Source organism: Eupeodes corollae, chromosome 1, assembly GCF_945859685.1.
Source record: "Eupeodes corollae chromosome 1, idEupCoro1.1, whole genome shotgun sequence".
NCBI lineage: Eukaryota > Metazoa > Arthropoda > Insecta > Diptera > Syrphidae > Eupeodes > Eupeodes corollae.
This window is the reverse complement of record NC_079147.1, coordinates 180,580,199-180,599,738: the sequence shown is the minus strand read 5'-3', so window position 1 is coordinate 180,599,738 and position 19,540 is coordinate 180,580,199. Positions and strand designations below refer to the sequence as shown.

Genomic DNA, 19,540 nt, shown 5'->3' with positions numbered 1-19,540 from the left:
GGGTAAAATAACTGCCTTTGCGGATTGTATGACTTAAACATTTTTGTCAATAGTGATTTGGGAACTCTCTGCCATTGATCTCCTACCTTGTAGTGTTGAATACGTTGAAAGTTTTTTTTTTTTAAATGTAGGTGTTATTTTAGACTGTAGATTAAGTTGGAAAGAACACACTGCAAGGCTTACTAAATACTTTAATACGGTTTTGAGACATTGTTATCAACGAAGTCTTTATTGTAGCCAAACTCTATAAAATTAATTTCTTTCTTTACTGACTCTGTAAAACTTCAAAATGATTTTAATCGGTTTTAAACTCGGTCTAACTTAACATTTCTGGAATTCTGTCTGAGCAATGTCGCTAATGGTTAGTGTGTTGGACTGTCGTGTCAGAGGTCTTGTGTTCGATCCCTGATGCCTATGCCATCTAACGGACTTTTTACGGGTACTGCCTCTTGCGAGGAATTGACAAATTCTCCAAGAGTAATTCTTCTCATGAAAAGTGCTTTCTCAAATTAGCCGTTTGGATTCGACTTTAAACTGTAGGGCCCATCCATCCCTGACAATAGCACTCGCACAAAAGAATGGTTGAGAGCCCTAGTTCTCAACGGTCTGTTGCGCCACCCAACTTATTATTTTAAAGTCGCTAAATTGTTGAATTTCTGTTCCCACACCTATGTGTAGGCCTTCAGACTTGCTAAGTCAAATGAAAATTAACACAAATCCCACTAACCTGCACTCCAATCCACTTTTCTACCTTTCTTCTCATTGAACCAATTTTAGAATTCATGAATTTTTTGTATTATCTGCATTCTTTTCACTCTTTAGTAAACTTTGCATTCTTCGCTATTCCATTTCCCTCCATAAGCTCTTCGCTCTCTTACCCAATTGATCTTTTAACTCAGTTCAGTAGTTCGATTCATAAGTAAAAGAATGCATGAATTCTCAAAAATGCATCCAATTGATTGCTATAAAACGAATAGGTATACAAAATGATTGCATTCTTTTTGCTTCAAGTGAATGTAGATCTCAAAATGAAGTCAATCTCATTATTGAAGTCATTAATTATTGTATTCCAAAAGAATTGGATTCTCTAACAACAATGGAATAAACGCTCACCTTCTAACAGACCTTTGTCATTCCTTAAGTGCGCACTATTAATTTGGCATAAAAAGGATACCAAAACCCTTTTGAATCTTTCAGTTTTTGCTTAAGTTGTTGCCTTAGAAGGCACGGGAGGCATTTTTGTCGATCTCTTTATAAAATTAATATGATGTGATGAAGCAATAAATACAAAAGAAATAAGAACAAAAGTATCGAGTAATCTAAAATGATGAACTGCGAGCACCTTTAACATCTACTTATAACAATCATTGGATCAATAGCCCTTTCCAAAAAATCTAGAACTCAAAAAACTTCGCAGCTATTTAAATTAATTCTATAGGAAAGAATCACTTCTGGTGGTCTTTTAAAGATGTTAAGGGGAAGAATTATTTCTTTTCATGTCTGATTGTCTTTTATTTATGTTAAGTGTGATATAGCTCTTTCTGATGATTATTTTAATACTATCAATAGTAATACTAAAAAGAAATAGCCCTAATGAACTGCCCTGAGGGACTACATTTTCCATAAAAAACTTAAAATTTCTGTCGAGTTAGCAACCGACTACAACAAAACAATCGGAATGTTAAGGGCTCTGGTTGCCAATTGTTTCACACTTCTACCAATATTCAAACACTCACAGCAACAAAAGATTTTTCAAAAGCATAATACACAAATAAGTTCTTAGAGGGAAAACTAGTATCTTGTTAAGCCTTATGTGATGGCCATTTGTCGTTGTTGAGCAACTCTCTGATTTGAATATCAACAATTAAACAAAAGGCCCTAATTAGCTGTCCTGGTGGATTCCTAAGCTGTTGTGTAAAGTTCGCAACCGATTATAGTCTTACAACCAAAAAGCTAAAAGACCTAAAATTTAATTTATTGATTCTTAATGAATTTTAACTTCCACTGATATTAAAACTATCAAACAGAATAAAAGAATCTTTTTAAAAAAGTCCATCACAGAAATAATTTCACGCCTAATTATAATAAGAAGTAAACACGCACACGTCATAAGTTCCAAATATAATGTCAAAACTAGAATTTCTTAGTTTTCACTCTGGACCTCACCTCATGGCCCAACCCAGCCCACCAGTGTTCTTTTCTTTTGATTAACCTTTGACTAATTTAAAGTCATTAACCAGCTTTATTGATGTTTTAATTTAACTTTTCTTTAAATCCACACGCGCCGACGTTAATCGGTTATTAAAAAATAAGGAAAAAAACAAAAAACCCAATCCAAGTTCGAAAGCGATAAAAGCCCAAAGGTTCATAAGTTCTAAACCCCGGATTGATGGCTTTCTTGTTTCTTAGGTCTTTTTTTATGTTTTTGGGTGTGTGTTATGAATTTTTAATGAATTTTATTATAATTTCTCTTCATTTTTTCTCTTTTCAGACACAATCGGCTTACACGAGAGAGGAGAGTGAGAAAACCTCTTCAATATTGAAGCTTAGGAGACTTAGAAGCCATCACAAGGCCAGATCCTGTTGACAAGGCTTGACAATCTGCATGTTGTGCCGGACAACCATCAGAAGAACATCACACTCTCGAAACAATGACTGAAAGATTACGTTCGATAAATATCGGTGGAGGTAGTTCAGGTGGTGGTAGCGGAGGCGGTGTTGGTGGTTCAAGTACATCTTCTGGTGGAGGAAACTCTGGCTATACGATAATTGGAGCACCAACCCTTATTTCAAGTACTTTTACCGGGGCTACAGCAACACCAGGTTTGACGGCAATTGGCAGTAATGCTGGAGGCAGTGTTGTTGGATTAATTGGTGGTGGCGGTATTGGCACCTTAGGCGGATATCATCTAAATGCTCCATCAACTAATGGTGGTGGAACTAGCAACAGCAACAACAATAATAGCGGTAGTGACACAGAACCAGACTTGTTGCCAGTTATGGCACAATTGAATTTCCATTTGATGCAGGACCTTGGCAATGCATCATCATCATCGGCAGTGGATTGTAACTCAATTATGAATACATCACAAATTTCGACAGCTTCTAATGATTCAATAGCAATGGGAGTACAGCGTCATCCATCGGCTGCGTCTTCTACGGGAAAGCATTTAGGAGCTAAGGTAAGACTTAATAACCCATTTCTCATTTTAGTTCCTTGGTAGTGGTTTCTAATTATTTTTTATTGAAAATTTGTTGGTCTGTTTTGGAGACCAACGTTATTTAAGACCAATTTGAGCCTCAAGGCTATAAGTTTTTAGTTTGAGGGAATCAACTGAGCTGAAAAATAATTATTAATTTCTTTGAAGTGTCATCTATTTAAAGTGAACATGGAGAAAGGTCTTAAGTAGGACTATGGTTTGAATTATTTTGTTTGTTGTTTGCAATTAGTGGTGGATGTGTAAGATGAGTTTAAACATTTTAGAAGACTAGGTAATATATGAATATTTTAGAGATGAGTGAACTTTGAACCTCTAAAAACCTTCTATACTTTTAAGGCAGATACTTTGAGAGTATAAAAGAAGTGTTATATTTGAACTGTTTTTGGCCTTGAATAGATGATTGGTGATATTATAGTTGTAGCATAAGAAAGTAGCAGTAAAGGAATACAAAGCTTAAAATTAGTGCTCAAAGGATTTAAAAAAATCATAACTCAATTTTTACCTAAATAAAAAATAATGTAATTTTTTTGATATATACATACATTTTGAAAACTTGTGGGTTCTTTAAATAACTTCATTCAAATGGTGGTCCGGATTTCGTGTACATTAACGTTGACTTTCCTTAATGTAACTGTTGAAATATTGCAAGACTGTTATCAAATTGAAGCTTTATGCTCTTCTAAGTCCAGAGACTTAGTTTCATATAGGTACTTATTGTATAGTGTATTATCTTCCTGGAACTAAGTACGTTGTTGTTTCCTACCTTGAACTGATTCCACATGTTCAAACTCGTTTAACAGCTACCTGTAGCTTTCGCCGTTAACCGTTCGGTCGACAAAATAAGAACCAATTCTAGCTGCTTGTTCCATCTTACTTGCACTCATGCACGTAGTTTGACGCTTGCTGCTAGCCACTTTCTGAAAATTCTGAAGTAAAAAAAAAAACCTCGGGCGAATAAATAGGCTTCTCTTGAATCACGTAAGGATTTTGCTTATTTAGGTCGCCGTCAAGGTAACGATTAGCCCACCTGTAACCAGAATAACGTCTAGTTGAATTTCTTTCGACTCGATTTTCTTTAACATTTCTTTACCAAACGTTACTGATTTATGCGAACCTTTTTTTACGATAATCATTAAAACATTTACAAAACTCTCGAACTGTAACCAATCATAATATTGCCAATTGTCGAAAAATCTAATTATAAACTAAAAAGTTAAACCACTGTTCAAATAAATATAACGTACTTTGTGTCCGGTAAATCTAATGGGTTTCGACACGACTCCCAAAATGATAATCGGTGTTTAATAAAAGGAATTAAGGGTAAATATCTTCAAAACCAAGGATTTGATAAAGTGCCTGAACAAAAACAATTTTTCAGCTAAAAGACTATATAAGAACTTTAGTACACGCAAAAACCAAGTTTAGCTGCCATAGTTCTTGTTAATGACAAGAAATGTATGGACCTTACATTTTATCAACATTCTAATGAACAACATGATTTTCACATTTAAAGAAGCTGTTTTTGAAAGCGGTTTTATAAACTTAGGTCCTCAGACCTATCAAGTCAGTGGGTGTTCCCTATTGGAACATATGTATATTATCAACTACTCCTAGGTGGCATCGTGTGCAGTTTCCGGCAATTGTTTAGCTCCCTCCAGTTCTTCCCCAATCTCTACGATTCCTCCTCGATTGTTTTTTTCCACGTGCTTCTCGGTCCACCTACATTTCTACCTTCTTGATTGAGTAAATTCTACTGCTTTGCCTGATCTGAAACGCAGCTATTAACTTTTCGAAGCGTGTGTCCAATCCAATGGTGTCAATTAGTTCCTGACACGTTATCCTATATAGATCTTCATTGCCATAAAATATACGATTGGCCCTGAAAACCCGTAAGATGTTTCGTAGATACCTATTAATGCAGGTCTGAAGTTTCCTGGTAAAAGTACTGATCCGACGTTTAATGGGAACAGTCTCCACTTTGTCTTCGAGCTGAGAGAGTGGTTCCTCCAAACATTTGACGTTGACTAGCAATATCTTGTTCGGTTTCGTCTTCGGTAGAGACAATACTTCCAAGATACTAGAAACTCTCTACTTTTTTGTATTGGTTGCTTCGCAATTTTTACCAGATGGGAGAAGTGGAAGGTTCCTAAACTTAGTATCTTAATTTTTTCCATGTTCATTTTGATCTCTACAATGTTTTTCTTCTCTCTGCGACCTTATTGTCATTTGATGGGGATCAATTATCCTGTGCGATGGAAACCATACATTATTTGCATAATCAAAGTGTTTAAGGTATGTTGTCAGAGTCCATCTTATTCTCCTGTTTCCTGTCAAGACCGCCCGCGCCATATTCCCAATAAGAAAAGAATTGGTAATAGCATGTTTTGTGTTAAAAGTGACATTTAGACCCATTATAAGTCGCCTTGATAAAAGACATGAACTTATGCGGGATGTACTACCCGTAGCATGATCGTTAGTGCGTTAGACTGTCATGCCAGAGGTCTTGGGTTCGATCCCTGCCTATGCCATCAGGGGTACTGCCTCTTGCGAGGAATTGACAAATTCTCCAGGAGTAATTCTTGTCATGAAAAGTGCTTCCTCAAATTAGCCGTTCGGATTCGGTAGGTCCTCTCCATCCCTGACAACAGTACTCGCACACAGAAATGGTTGGGAGTTGTAAGTCATTAGGCCCTGGTTCTCTACGGACTGTTGCGCCACCCAATTTATTTTTTTTTTATTCGGGATACCTCTTATCCGCACAATGGTTTGTGTATTTGAAGGAACTAATCCAATGCACAAACCATTTCGATCGATAACTTAGTTTCCTGGTATTTCATATTATTTGGGATAAGTTATTTCGTACTTTATGAACGGTTTTATTAAGAGCAAAAGGTAGGGGGTTGAACAGTGAGATATGTTTTTTTTTTGCCGGTGTGAAAGCAGCAATTATCAGGAACATCTCATAACGGAAACTAAAACTCATCACAAGAAAATTGATTAGAGTAGCAATTTGTTAGTTTTTACAGCCTGAAAATGGCAAGAAAGTAAAGTGTTTGCATGCTGAAGATTGACCGCATTTTAAAAACGGTTCAACTGACTTTATCAAAGGCAAGTAAAACTGAGACCATAAACAGAAACTTTAAGACACATAATTAATTTTGTTCTATGAAACGAAATTCGGGTATGCTATCTTCTTTATTTAAATCATAAAAGCGGCTCAATCTTTCGAATATGCAGAAATCATTTATGAACACTTTAATACTTTAAATGACATCCATCAGTCTTGTCTTATCAATGTGAATTATTAAATGATAACGCCCATAACAGACAAAATTATTTCCGGTGCTAAAAAATATTTTCCTCAAATCACCAATTTCCCATCTATAATTCAAAAATGCCTTACAAACATTGCGCTTTCTTTTATTTTTGATTCTTATTTTTGTCTTCTGAAGTCTACATCAACTTAAACAATTTAAATCGGTTATTTCCCGAGGATATAGAAAATAAACTCAATTACTTCCTCTTGAGACAAAATACCAACAAAAATAAAAATTCATGCATATACATACACCTACATAATACCCGCGCCGAATATTAATGTCTTCATTTGTAATTCAAAACATGCAACACCAAAAAAGGAAAGAAAATAACGCATGTACCTATGCCACCTACGCTACGTTATCCAATGTTTAAAAGATTTATGACAAAAATTCCAACCCTTAGGTTTAATTTCAACAAAAAAAAGAAAAGGATATAAAATGGAAGCGATATACATTTTCACGCCAGCATCATCAGCATCACGAGAGCATCTATCCCCTCTATAGTAAGCAGGACGACTTTGACTTTGTCAATTCAATTTGACAAGTGACATGCTTGACGTTTCATATGCTTTGGGCTGGTTGTACCTCCAAGTCGTACGAATCCTCACAAAGTAACGAAAAAGAGGCAAAAGGCGGTATCTAGTCTGTGAATAAAATTTTACACATGTTACAAGGACCAAAGCTTTAGGAAAAGAGAAAAAAATCAATACTTGCACAAGCTCAACCGGCTAAACAACCCCCAACATTCAGCTCAACAAAACCGACCCCCAGCTTTTATCTGGCACATTGGTGTTGTGTCTCTGGCATTCCACTTGCCAAATTGACAGCCATATTCAGTTTCGGGAAAAAGGTGGCAGAGCGTACACGAAACTGAAGTGAGGTGACCCTTTTTTAGGTTTAAAGTGCAGGGACGATGCCGAGCACCCCCGACATTAGAAGTATCATTCTATAGCCGGGGGTTATTTTCAACCCTCAACTTTAGACCTAAAATTATAAAATTGTAAAGAAAAGCGGTGCTTTCTTGTTTCTGTTTTTCAAAAACAACCGACATGAGAGAGATGGGGGAGAACAGGGGATGTTGGAAGTTCTCTTAATCTGTCTAATGATCACTTCAAACCCCCTGGTCATAATGCTCCCTGATGTCAGGCAGTTAATGCCTCATTATACCTATACTTTTGTACCTATGTTAGTGATTCGGTCGGGCCGGGCGGTACGTATATCACCGATATCCGGGGGATGATTTTTGTGTGTGCATAATTTTACATTTATATTTACATTTGTTGCCATCGCTTCGCGTTGCGAGTCGCGCCATTTTTTGTGTCCAACATAATAAGGTATGTTCGACTATGATTATAATGTTAAACAGAGGAAGAGTGTTTCAAGCCCACAGCAGCATCCAGCCACAGGGTGGATGTATTTCAACCCCAAACTTACAAGAAACAAATAAAAATGTAAATTCAAAAATGTGTATATAGTTATACGAGTAGTGCAAGATTTTGTTTATTTTGAGGATTTTTTTCTTATTTAATGTGTACGAAAAGACGACCGAGGATGAAACGACACAGTCTTTCAGGATTGAAAAAAGGGGTTTATTATGGGGTTGTGTTTTATATGGAAATGTTATTATTTTACTACCCACACACCAGAAGTGTGAGGAGAACCAATTTTAATTTAAATTGAAGAATTAATGGGGCAAGTGGGTCTAAAACGGATTTTGATGGTCTTTCTGCTTTGTTTGTCTGTTGCCAAAGCTTATTTAAATCCGATTTTGTTTCATAAGATTATAATTATTATTCACCGTTAATAAACTTTTAAAGCCTCTTTTGGAAGTAGTAAATAAAATCGGCTAAGGTGATAGTTGATTGTAAATTTGTTGATAGTTCTTTCGTCTATTGTCCTGTCGCCATAAACATGGAAGGTGGAAGCAGCATTATCGAACGAATATTTTGAAGATGTATAAAAGGTAGTGTTGAGATTCGTGGTTTAAAAGAAGGCTAAAATAAAACGCTTTTATTTTAATGATTTGACCATCAATTGTGCTCTTTTATAAAGAGAAGCTCTTAGCCACGGAGAAGCTTAATTTTTGACTAATTTTTGCAGGTACTGAGGCTGTATGTTAGCAATACCGTAACAAATACTCTCTTTCAAGGCGTCATTCGTCTTTGAATTATCTGCGTAGATAAGCGACTTCACATAACACAAAAAAATGGTGTTAAATCGCACGATCATGGATACAAGCTCAAGGCGCGAGATAATACGATCATACGAAAAGTTTGCTTCAATAAATTGATCAGTCCCGCGAACCGAATTAATAATTTTGTAATAAATTTGCAAGATGCCAAAATGCCATTATTTAATGGCAAACCAAACTGACCATAAATTAATTGACAGCTGTCAAAAAGACCAACTCTGAAAAAGTTTTGCCTGATTGAAAACCACACGTGCTATAAGTTTTTGTAATAAAATGCAATTTATGTTTTTCTAAATGTATAGTCCATATCTTTAATATTCAGTTGAAATATTTGTATTTTTTATACATTTTGGGAAAACTTTTATAAGCTGTTTTACATCTAAAATATCCAAACATTTTAAAAAATATATTAAAAACGGGTATTTTTAAAATAGTAGACGAAAAGTAAATCGAAGTTTGAATTAAAAATCAGTACTAAAAATGAACGACATAACGTATTTTTGTAAACTACGACAGTGTTAAAAATGTTTAACATTTTTCGAAACTTCAAACACATCCAAATGAAGACTTACAAACGAGAATTTTCAGAAACTAAGTAAGAAACTAAAATGTTTTAAAGTCTATCTAAAAGAGGAAGATTTGTACATTGTTCGCCATCTAGTTAGGTCCCTAGCGAGATGTCTCCAGTAACGCACTCAAAGTTGGGTTGGTTATTTCGTCGAATGTGAACTCTTCTGATCTTAAGCCACACTGATAAGTCAACCGCACGATGTTGACGATGGGCTTTAGACGTTCACATATAATGAAAGAGAAGAATTTGTAAGTAATTTTAAGAAGGTTATGGAGGAATTGATGGAGTTTAGAGGGTCTCTTTTTTGTCAGAATCGGGCAAACAATACTGAGATTCCTTTCATCGGGCATGCTTTCTTTCGATCATATTAAATAGATAATTTGGTGCATGCTCCCAACCAATTTATTTCCATCTGGTTTTTACTTACTTAGGTCCTCAGACCTGTTAAGTCCTTGGAAACCCCTTAAGGGGCATAGAACCTCTTCTACGCTTACAAGCCATCGTGTACGGTTTCCGGAATGTGTTTCAGCTCCCCCAAACTTTTGCCTAGTGACGCTGATTCCGCCTCGACTGTCCTGCGCCATGTGCTTCTCGGTCGTCCAGCTCTTCTTCCTTCTTGTGTGAGCGGATTCCCTTGCATTGCTTGGCCTGCAATGCTGTCGTTACCTTTACGAAGCGCATGTTCAATCCATTGCCACGCACGCCTTGGTATTATAGAGTTTATAGGTTCCTGGCCTGTCTTTCTATGAAGGACCTCATTTGATATACGGTTTGGCCAAAAAATCCTTAGGATGTTACGAAGACACCTGTTCACGACGGTTTGCAGCTTTCTTGTAATGGCTGAAGTAACCTTCCAAGTGCTGCACACATAAAGAACCACAAATTCGACATTTGTGCGAAACAATCGTAGCTTTGTTCTTAAGCTAATAGAGTTATTCCTCCAAATTTTCGACAACACACCGAACACCGATTTTGCTTTGCAGTTGCGGCAGATGACGTCTTGTTCGGTTCCACCTTCGATGGAGACGATACTTCCAAGGTATTGAAAGCTTTCCAGTCTTTCCTCCACCGGTTGCGCGGAAATATTGATTTGAGATTATGTTCGGGTTCCGATGCTGATCATTTTTGTTTTGCCGGAATTTATTTTCAGCCCACAACTTCTGCTTCTCTCTCCACACTTGTTGTTATTCGATGGAGATCCATGATCCTATGTGAAAGTAAGCAAACATCATCCGCGTAATACAAGTGCTTAAAATAGGATGTCAAAATCCCTCCGCTACCTGACAAAGCTGCGTGCAGTACATCCCTTATCACCAACAAAAACAATATTGGCGACAGAATACAGCCCTTTTTGACTTCGCTACGGATTTCAAAATCATCTGACAACCTACCATCGTGCAGAACGTGACACTTAGATCCATCATATGTTGCTTTAATAATAGCAATTAGTTTTTCTTTGATGCCTCTTCTCCGTAAAGCAAACCAGATATACTATCTGTTAACGCTATCAAAGGCCTTCTCGAAGTCGATGAACAGCAGGTGTAGTGATGCCTATTCGAAAATATGTCTAGAATTTTTGGTCTACGAATTAGAGATTTATTTTTCCAAACATATCAATATCATTTTCCAACAACAACACACAAAAATGTATGCCACTACAGCTTGCAGCTTACAAAGCAACAAAATCCATATTGTGTGCTACTTGAATGACAGTTAATTAAGGTAACTTAAATGTCTTGCTGATTCCAGCATAGCCTTTTATTTTATGGCAAGAATTAATTCTTTGAGGATTTATGCCAATTTTCAAAACTAGAAATGAGTTAAATCTCATCGACATGCTTTTTCGCTGATGGAGTAGATTTAACATTGAGGTATTCAAATGTTAACTCATTTCTCTTCGTCATCATCATTATCATTGCAACCAAACGGAACTGCACAGTTCACAGAAGTACACATATCATTTATGTAGGTATACATAGATCTATGAAAACTGTCATCCGTCTGCATTTTCAATAAATGAGTTCCTTTTCTAATTAAATTCTCGCTTATCTCTCGAATTGCATTTGTAAAACATGTGGTATCTACCTATCGCAGAATGCACCATATCACATTGGCCACAGCACAGAGCACCATTCAGCATCCAATGTCCAACGTCCACATCCACCAACTCTGGGCGTCCACATTCAAATCCAAAGCCAAAGCCATCATCCAGCTTAGAAGACCGAACATCAGACCACCACTAACCAAACCGACAATGAGCAATCAACCTGATTACAATCATTATGCATGGTCCACGTCCAACGGTCCAACGTCCGTCCGTCCGTCTGTCCGATGGGAGCATTTTTTCTTCTTTGTTTAATGAGCAAAATAGCCAACAGAGTTAAGCTACCTTCTATACCTTTATATAATTTTATATCTAACCTATTGGATAAAAGTGCAGCAACGCTTACAAAATAAAAAAAAAATCTGTCCCCGATCAAAATCCACCAAAGTGCACTTTATCACTTGGCAATCAGCCATTGCACGTCGTTATTATTTCTCAATTTTTCATTTTTTCAATTCAATGGTGACACCAGTTAGAAGGTTACCCATGGGGCCCATTTGCGTGTATGTCCATTCGTAGCCTCACATTGGATGTGACTCGTTTAATTATACTATGTATTGGATATATTTTTGTTCAGATAGATATCGCGAATTTGCACCCACTACTATCAACTTTAAACGACGCGACGACGAGGAAGCGCCAAACCATCCCCTGACGTGAAAAGCTCAACCAAAGTCCATTAAAAAAGAAAAATTATTGAAGATTGGGGTGACCGCATTCTACATGACTTACATACGTAAACATCGCATCATGAACTTGAAGAGTTTTGTTTTCTGTTTTATTATTATTTACTTCGTGTGTATGAAGAAGAAAATGAGAGATGTATCTGCGAGAACGAAAGACAAATAAATAATTCAGTTGAACAACAAAAATTTAATATTTTACCTTTGCAACTGAAAGTGGTTAAAATTGTGTGGAAATTATTTCATATTCAAGTCATGAAACTTCCCGGAATGTTATGTGAAGCTTTAATGGGTACTCAGCGGCGTACCTATCAGGAACAATATAAAAATGTAATTATTTTAATTATATATTAGGTTAGGTGTAATCGTATATGAGTGGGTGATGATGGCAATTAAATGTTACTACATTCCAACTTACAACGCACGACATTAATTCTTGAAACGTGAACGATAACGAAGAAGTCGAAACACTGAATCAGCCATCAGTGTGGAACGAACGGAAACAATAAAAGTATACTCGTACATGTTTGAAGTCTTATTAACTTATGTCGCTTATATAATATTGTTACTCTGGGCTTGAAGCTTCTTTTTATTTACGAAAATGGAGCCAAAACTTAAGCTAATCAAATCGCATTCAGTACAAATAACTTGAAATTACACTTAAGTCGGAATTGTTGATGAGCCTCAATTAACAAGCTTCTCCAGATTTCTGGATGTGGACCTACAACGACATCGTATGATAACTTCGATTGCCAAGTATTAAGCTATTCACTTGAACTAAATTTTTAATTAATTAAAAATGAAAAATAAAACGAAAATTTAAATTTTATTAATATTATTTGTTTTATTTTAAAAAACAATAAATTTCACAACTTTATTTATTATTTAATTTATGACGCGACGCGTTTCTGAAATTATTCTTCCATCCTCGGGCGTATAGTTGAAATTTTTAACATATTGCTATTAAGTACAAAAATTCCTTCTTAAGCTGCACTTCACGAATGTGGTATGCCTTACCCGGCTTTATATCTTCCACTTATGGTATTTTGCAGACATTCAGAAGTAATTACATACATTTCAGATTTCTCGCACTTTAACTGTTATATTATAAAAATATACGCAAAAATATTGCAATGTTCTAAACAAACATGACAAATGTCTTCCTCTTAGGTTCGTGCGCTCGTTGTCAATAACACTCCACTTTCTAGCTTTCAAGATAAAGCTAATTTCTTAACAATGCAGTTTGCTAACAATTTAACGCTGCCAGAGAGTGTTATGACTCCGCCAATACTTGAGGGCGTAAACGATTTTATGGGATCATAAAATGTTTCTTACTCGTTCTGTGGCGACAGTTCTTAAAGATCCTAACACACAGAAATCCAATTAATCCGATGCCATGTCCACTACTGTTCTCAAGAGTTGTTCAACGCTGTCTGGTAAACTCACTGCGAAAACTTTTTCTATCCTACTCTGCAGGTCTTGTTTCAAAAAAGCCAAATCCTTCTCCTCTCGAATTAGCGACCATCGCTCTTACGGGTCTCCTTCCAAGTTCAAGGAAATTCTGATTAAGTATCAGCTCAATAAAAATCTCAAAGATGAAAAATTTCTTAATTATCTTCAGTACGGCTTTCATAGCAATAGGTTCATTGGTTATTTCATAGTTCATCTTATCGAAGCGTTGAAATTCATATTTGGAGAAATTATAATTATTGCGCTTAATATTTTAAAAGCCTTTATTAGGGTTTGGAATCAGACACTCTTCTCAAAAACGCATGTCTCTGGTTTAGATGAAACTCTACTTCGTTTGATTAGAAATTAGAAAATCGGACCGTTGACTACGGTTCATGATATTGTGCCCCAGTGCTCTGTTTTGAATTCGTCCCTCTTCTCCAGATGTGGAAAGCAAGGCAAAAATGTTAAGCTCATTAAATTCCGATCTACACAACACTGTACAATGGCGAATAAGAACCACGCATTGTCTTCAAGAATGCTGCAAGATATTTTGGTTTTCTGCGAGTTTTATTTTTCTTCTGATCTACAACTTTAACGGATTATACTCCTGTGAAATAGTCATTTGCATTCTTCCCCTTAAACAGTTCTATAGCGGTAGAACTCGAGCTTCTACAAATGCTTATGAGTTTAGCCTTGTGCCATACTTCGCCCGTACTGTGAAATACAGATATTCGTTTTTTAGCCGTTCATGCCTCTTCGAATGCAGATGGAATCATGCTTAACAAACATCCGTTCTTGAGATGGTACCATTTAGCAAGACCGAAATGATCAACTTCTTATTAAGATACACTTGCGTGTTTCTTTTTCGTAAGTTCGGGAGCCTAGGTAATAAAGTCCATAACCACTTCGAATTAACAGTTCTTCAGAGTAACGTTTTTTCATTTAAGCTTCTTTGACCTATAAAAAAAACGTCACCGATCACAGTTCTATAAATATTTTGTCCGGTTTTATGGAAGCACTGCAAATACCCATATCGATATCAGGTCAAGTGTCCTTAACCCAACTTCACATCTACTTAACGCTTAGCAAAAAATACTTTTCCTAAATCACATATTCTAAGAGAGTCTTTCTACTATATAACCCGCACTTAACAAAATATTCCTCTCTACCTATGTACATGTAATCCACTTACCCGGATAATAAAACGCCCATCAATAAATAACAAGCTCAAAATAAACCTCACTAAATATACCCAAAATCGACCCAATCTCTCGCCATATATGTATTTAGGAAGCCGACGACCGACGAACGTCGTCCTTACTCAAACTAAAATAACTTCTTTCCTCTTGTGTCTATAGATACGCTTAAATCATGTGTACACCTTTTTCCACAAAATTGTATCCACTCCCAGCTAAGTAAACATTAAACCCATGTGTCCTCTCCGTCCATGTCCACTTCCAGTTTTTGGTCAAAGCATACAAAAATAAAAATCAATTGCAGCCAAGCCCATTTTTTTCCACACACTCTTCTTGCGCTTACCCTATAAAAACCATCTCCAGGGAGAAGGCTAATGGCTTCAGGAATGCCCATAGCTCAGCATGTAAAATTCTTGTAGTATTATCCTATAGCGTTAGCGTGTCATCATTGGGGATGGCAGGAATGGTTTGAATAACAAAGTACAATAGGGAATGTTCTACGTTCTACCCCTTTCATCTTTCTTATTTTTATTTCTACATATTTCTCATCCTCCCTGACCCAATTAATGCCATGAACTAGGCCATGGAACTTGGATCCACCACCCTTTTAAAGAATCCTCTCATCTGGCACAATGCCAAAGCAAGAATTTCATTTAAAACTCTCATATTTCTATTTTTTTTACAGAAGCCCTCAACTAGTACATCCTGTCGTTTTCCAAAACTCGAAGAATGTGCTCACTTCCACTATGAACGTGTCCAATTGGGACCGCTCTCTGTACGTCTGGTCGATGACAAGTCAGAAATACTCAACAGCAGCATTGCATCACAGTCATTGGGTGGCGATGTGCAAGCATCACAAAATTATTCCTTGCGTTCATTCAGCCCGTCGATATGTTGGTTTATTGTAAAGGTGATTCCGAATCGTTCGGATCCGTTCCTGGTGAAGCGTTCCTTTGACAATATGAAACTACTCGATGAGATGTTGCATCGATGTGTGTATGACAGGAAGATAAGCGGCCTCAAGGATTTGTCCGAGATGGATTTTAAATCGGAGGAGGATGTGGAATATGCGGTGGCTGTGTATTTGGAGCGTTTTTCGAAAATTGCTTCGGACTCACTCACTTGTGGGACTATCCTGACATGGCTGCAATTGGACAATAAGGGCAGGAGATTGCCCCTGGCAGATACCGATACCATGAAGTGTATAAATACTCCAGCGGTTGGAGCTGCTTATGGTGTCAGAAGGTGATTTTAAGCCTAGTTCTCTATTGTAGAATTTATCTAAAATTCTTCTCTCTTTCAGGTATACGGCTCAAGCCTCCGACGAGATATCTATCGAAGTTGGTGACATGATTTCGGTGATCGATATGCCCAGCCCGGCCGAGTCGATCTGGTGGCGAGGAAAGAAGTCACATTTGCAAAAATCCCACTATGAAGTTGGTTTCTTCCCCCAGAGCTGTGTTGCAACAATAGGCGATAAGGTTCCTCGGCATTTACCGCTTCCAGCACCTCTCGTTGGTCAACTGGATGTTTCACCCACAAAGCCTGTGCTGCGAAAGCATGGAAAGCTCATAGCCTTCTTTCGGTCGTTCATTTTATCACGACCTTCTCGACGTCGCCTGAAACAGAGCGGCATCTATCGCGAACGAGTTTTCTCCTGCGATCTAAGTGAGCACCTGCTCAACAGTGGCCAAGAGATCCCCATGGTTCTGAAGTGCTGTGCCGAATTCATAGAAGAGAACGGCATCGTCGATGGTATCTACAGACTGTCAGGCATCACATCGAATATACAAAAACTTCGTCGTTCATTCGACGAAGAACAAATTCCAGATTTCTCAAACCCTGAAATACGTCAGGACATTCATGCTGTGAGCTCATTGCTTAAGATGTACTTTAGGGAGTTGCCGAACCCGCTGTGTACGTATCAGTTGTATGATAATTTTGTCGAGGCAATTCAAGCGAAGAGTGAATCAAACGAGAGGCTAAAGCTGATGAAGGAGACAGTTCTGAAGTTGCCCCCGCCACACTACAGGTGAGATTGTCTTTTTCTTTGCTTTTAAACAATTATAAAGAACTTTTTGCTTTCAGAACGTTGAAATATTTGGCGACACATCTAAATAAAATTTCGCAGCACTCCGCTCGGACCGGAATGACTGATAAGAATCTTGCAATAGTCTGGGCACCAAATTTACTTCGGTCGCCTGCCCTCGAATCGGGAGGTGTGGCCGCCTTACGTGGCGTCGGTGTGCAAGCCGTGGTCACCGAGTACCTGATCCGTAATTGCCATTTGATCTTCGATCCAAGCGATGAGGATTTTCGGTTGAGCTACGCTGGGAATCCGGCCAGTGCTGCAGCTGAACAACGGATGGACTCACTTACAGATTGTGAGAGTTTACTGGTCGAACAACGGGAACACGATCAGTCTTTGTGTTTTATCGAACGACCAAAGTCGCTTAGTGCAAGTGGACCAAAACTGATAAGCCTAGAAGAAGCTCAGACGCGTCACTATCGACTGGATAGCTGTGAGATGAACAAATCAATGCCAATCAACGTGATTAGCAATTCGGCAAATATCGGTTCATATATCGAGGTTGGTGGAGGGCCTTCGTCACTGCCTGATAAATATCACACAGTTCTACCGGTGCCTCGTAGTTGGCAAAAGCGGAAAACCCACTCGTGGAAATCGATATTCACGAGAAATCCCCGAAATTCGAGCAGCAATAATGATGTCAAGGGATTGAATACATCCGCAACCACACCTGCGCACAAGGCCAACACAACAGCTCAAGTCACCTTCGCCGACGAACAGGCTGGCGGAGAGGGTGGCCTGCATATGAAGAGCACAAAGCAGGACAAACCCAAATCGATTGATCTATTCGAAGTGGGTAAGCCTATGGATATCTGTGTAAGGACTAGTTCGGTAGACAGTCTTCGAACCACTGGTCATTCCCGATCGGTTTCGCATGACTCCTACTTTGATCTTCTGCAATCACCCCAGCGTGGTGTTACCACCTGCCCATCCCGAGAACTCTCCGAACTCGGTCTGAACTTTGATAGAGAAGAGCCCGAAATGCGAATCTTCTCGGACAGCGAGAGCCTGGTCGCGAGTCCGAAAGTAGGAAAGGAAAACATTCCTCCTTCGAGGAGAGTACTACGAGCTCGTCCCGAGGAGTTCTCTAGCACAACAAATTCCGTAAATCCCAGCCCCAAGAAACAACCAAGACTAAACCTTCTCTCACCTAGCAGTGCGGCTGCCCCTCAATCATGGGGTCCCAATGCACCGACGGCTCAAACTCCTTGTTCCAGCGGTGGAAGTGGTGATCACAACGATGAGAGCTGCTGCAAGCGCTACAAACTAGAAGACCAACTCTCAGACATTCAGTTCATCGACTGTAGCACCCCGGAGCACACAATCAGCAATCCGAACACAATGTACACCAGCGTTCAGGTTCACAGTCCCCCCAAACCGTCGGTTTCAAAGACTTCCCTGGATTCGGAGGGAGGTTCGAAGACAAATAACACAACATTTGGTTCAATCTTCGAAAACAAAGAAAAGAATGGCGGCGAAAGCTCACACATCATTACACGCTACAGCTATCCAACGGTGCAGGTAGGTGCCAAACGGAAGGACGACACTGCGCTGAAGGAACGCTTCAGCTACCCTGGCTCGGGCAACAGTGGCAAATACGTTTGTCGGCTGGTCTCAAAAGATGTCAAGATGAACGTTCAAGATGAGCAAAAGAAGTCAGCAGCTGTTGCACAGCAGCAACAACACTCAACAACTAATGACGAGTTGCAGACACAAAGGTATGACAATTGTATAACGGTTCCGGTGTGATAATGCTTTTGCGGGCTAGGGGCTTCAGATTATGCACAAGTTTTCTATTGTCTGTTTATTTTTGTTGGTAAATATCAATAGAAAAAGCTTCTTTTTTGCTTGGACAAGCTTCTTTAATTAAAAAATCAATTAAAGGGAATATAAAAATTAAAAGAACTCATCAATAACCCGCAGAAAAGTGCCTCCATACAAACCTACATAAATGTACATTCTCTTCTTCTTCTTCCTTTGTTGTTATTAATATTTATCATTTATGAAAATTGTTTCTAAAAAATTAAAAAAACAAAAAATCTCGACATTTTATAGCTTTCTACAGAAATGTGCATCTTGTGTTCGCATCGTTAGAGATGGTGTTATTGGAAAGGTCAGACAATTAAATCCGAGGTCAAGGGTCCAAATACTCCCTGTGACAGTTGTCTAATAATATTGCGAATATCCCAAAAATATACTTTAAAAAAAAAACAATAAATAATAAACTGTCATATTCCTGCAATCCCAAAATCCTTTATCCAACCATCACAGCCCGCCCGCCACCATCGTCAAAAAAGTAAGCTGTATGTTTTGTTTTTCTACTGAAGACTTTTTTAATTTACACCTCTGCTTTACATTTTTGCCCGTCCTTTCACTTTTTCTATCAATTCCCTATTTTTATTATTTTTGCATAATATTGCTCGTGCTGAAAATGCTCATATCTCAAACTAGCTGCTCTCATTTTTTGATGCAGAGTAAAAGTCTAGGTGTCATTTTGTTTTGTCTAATTTATTGCATATTTTTTAAAATTCATCCTATAAAAACCATCCCATAAAATCTTCATCATAAACATAATTACTCGTAAGTTCGTTCATTCATCTCCCATCGAATAATGTATTCACAAATTCATGCAATAAGAAACAAAAATTATGAATTAAAAATAGATGTAAGCTATTCGAAATCCAGGATGTTAGTATCACCAGGGTCCAGGAGA

General features: G+C 37.9%; 1 protein-coding gene across 3 annotated transcripts in view; it reads left to right on the top strand.

Annotated features, from left to right (window-relative positions):
- LOC129941647 (GTPase-activating protein CdGAPr) overlaps positions 1–19,540 on the top strand; it is a 173,575-nt gene that overhangs the window by 139,684 nt on the left and 14,351 nt on the right. For all 3 annotated transcript variants that reach the window (XM_056050337.1, XM_056050338.1, XM_056050339.1), the window contains 4 exons: positions 2,492–3,182; positions 15,424–15,983; positions 16,042–16,770; positions 16,827–18,545. In XM_056050337.1, the coding sequence (XP_055906312.1) occupies positions 2,652–3,182; positions 15,424–15,983; positions 16,042–16,770; positions 16,827–18,545 (3,539 nt within the window). In that variant the 5' untranslated portion in view covers positions 2,492–2,651. The remainder of the gene's footprint in view (positions 1–2,491; positions 3,183–15,423; positions 15,984–16,041; positions 16,771–16,826; positions 18,546–19,540) is intronic.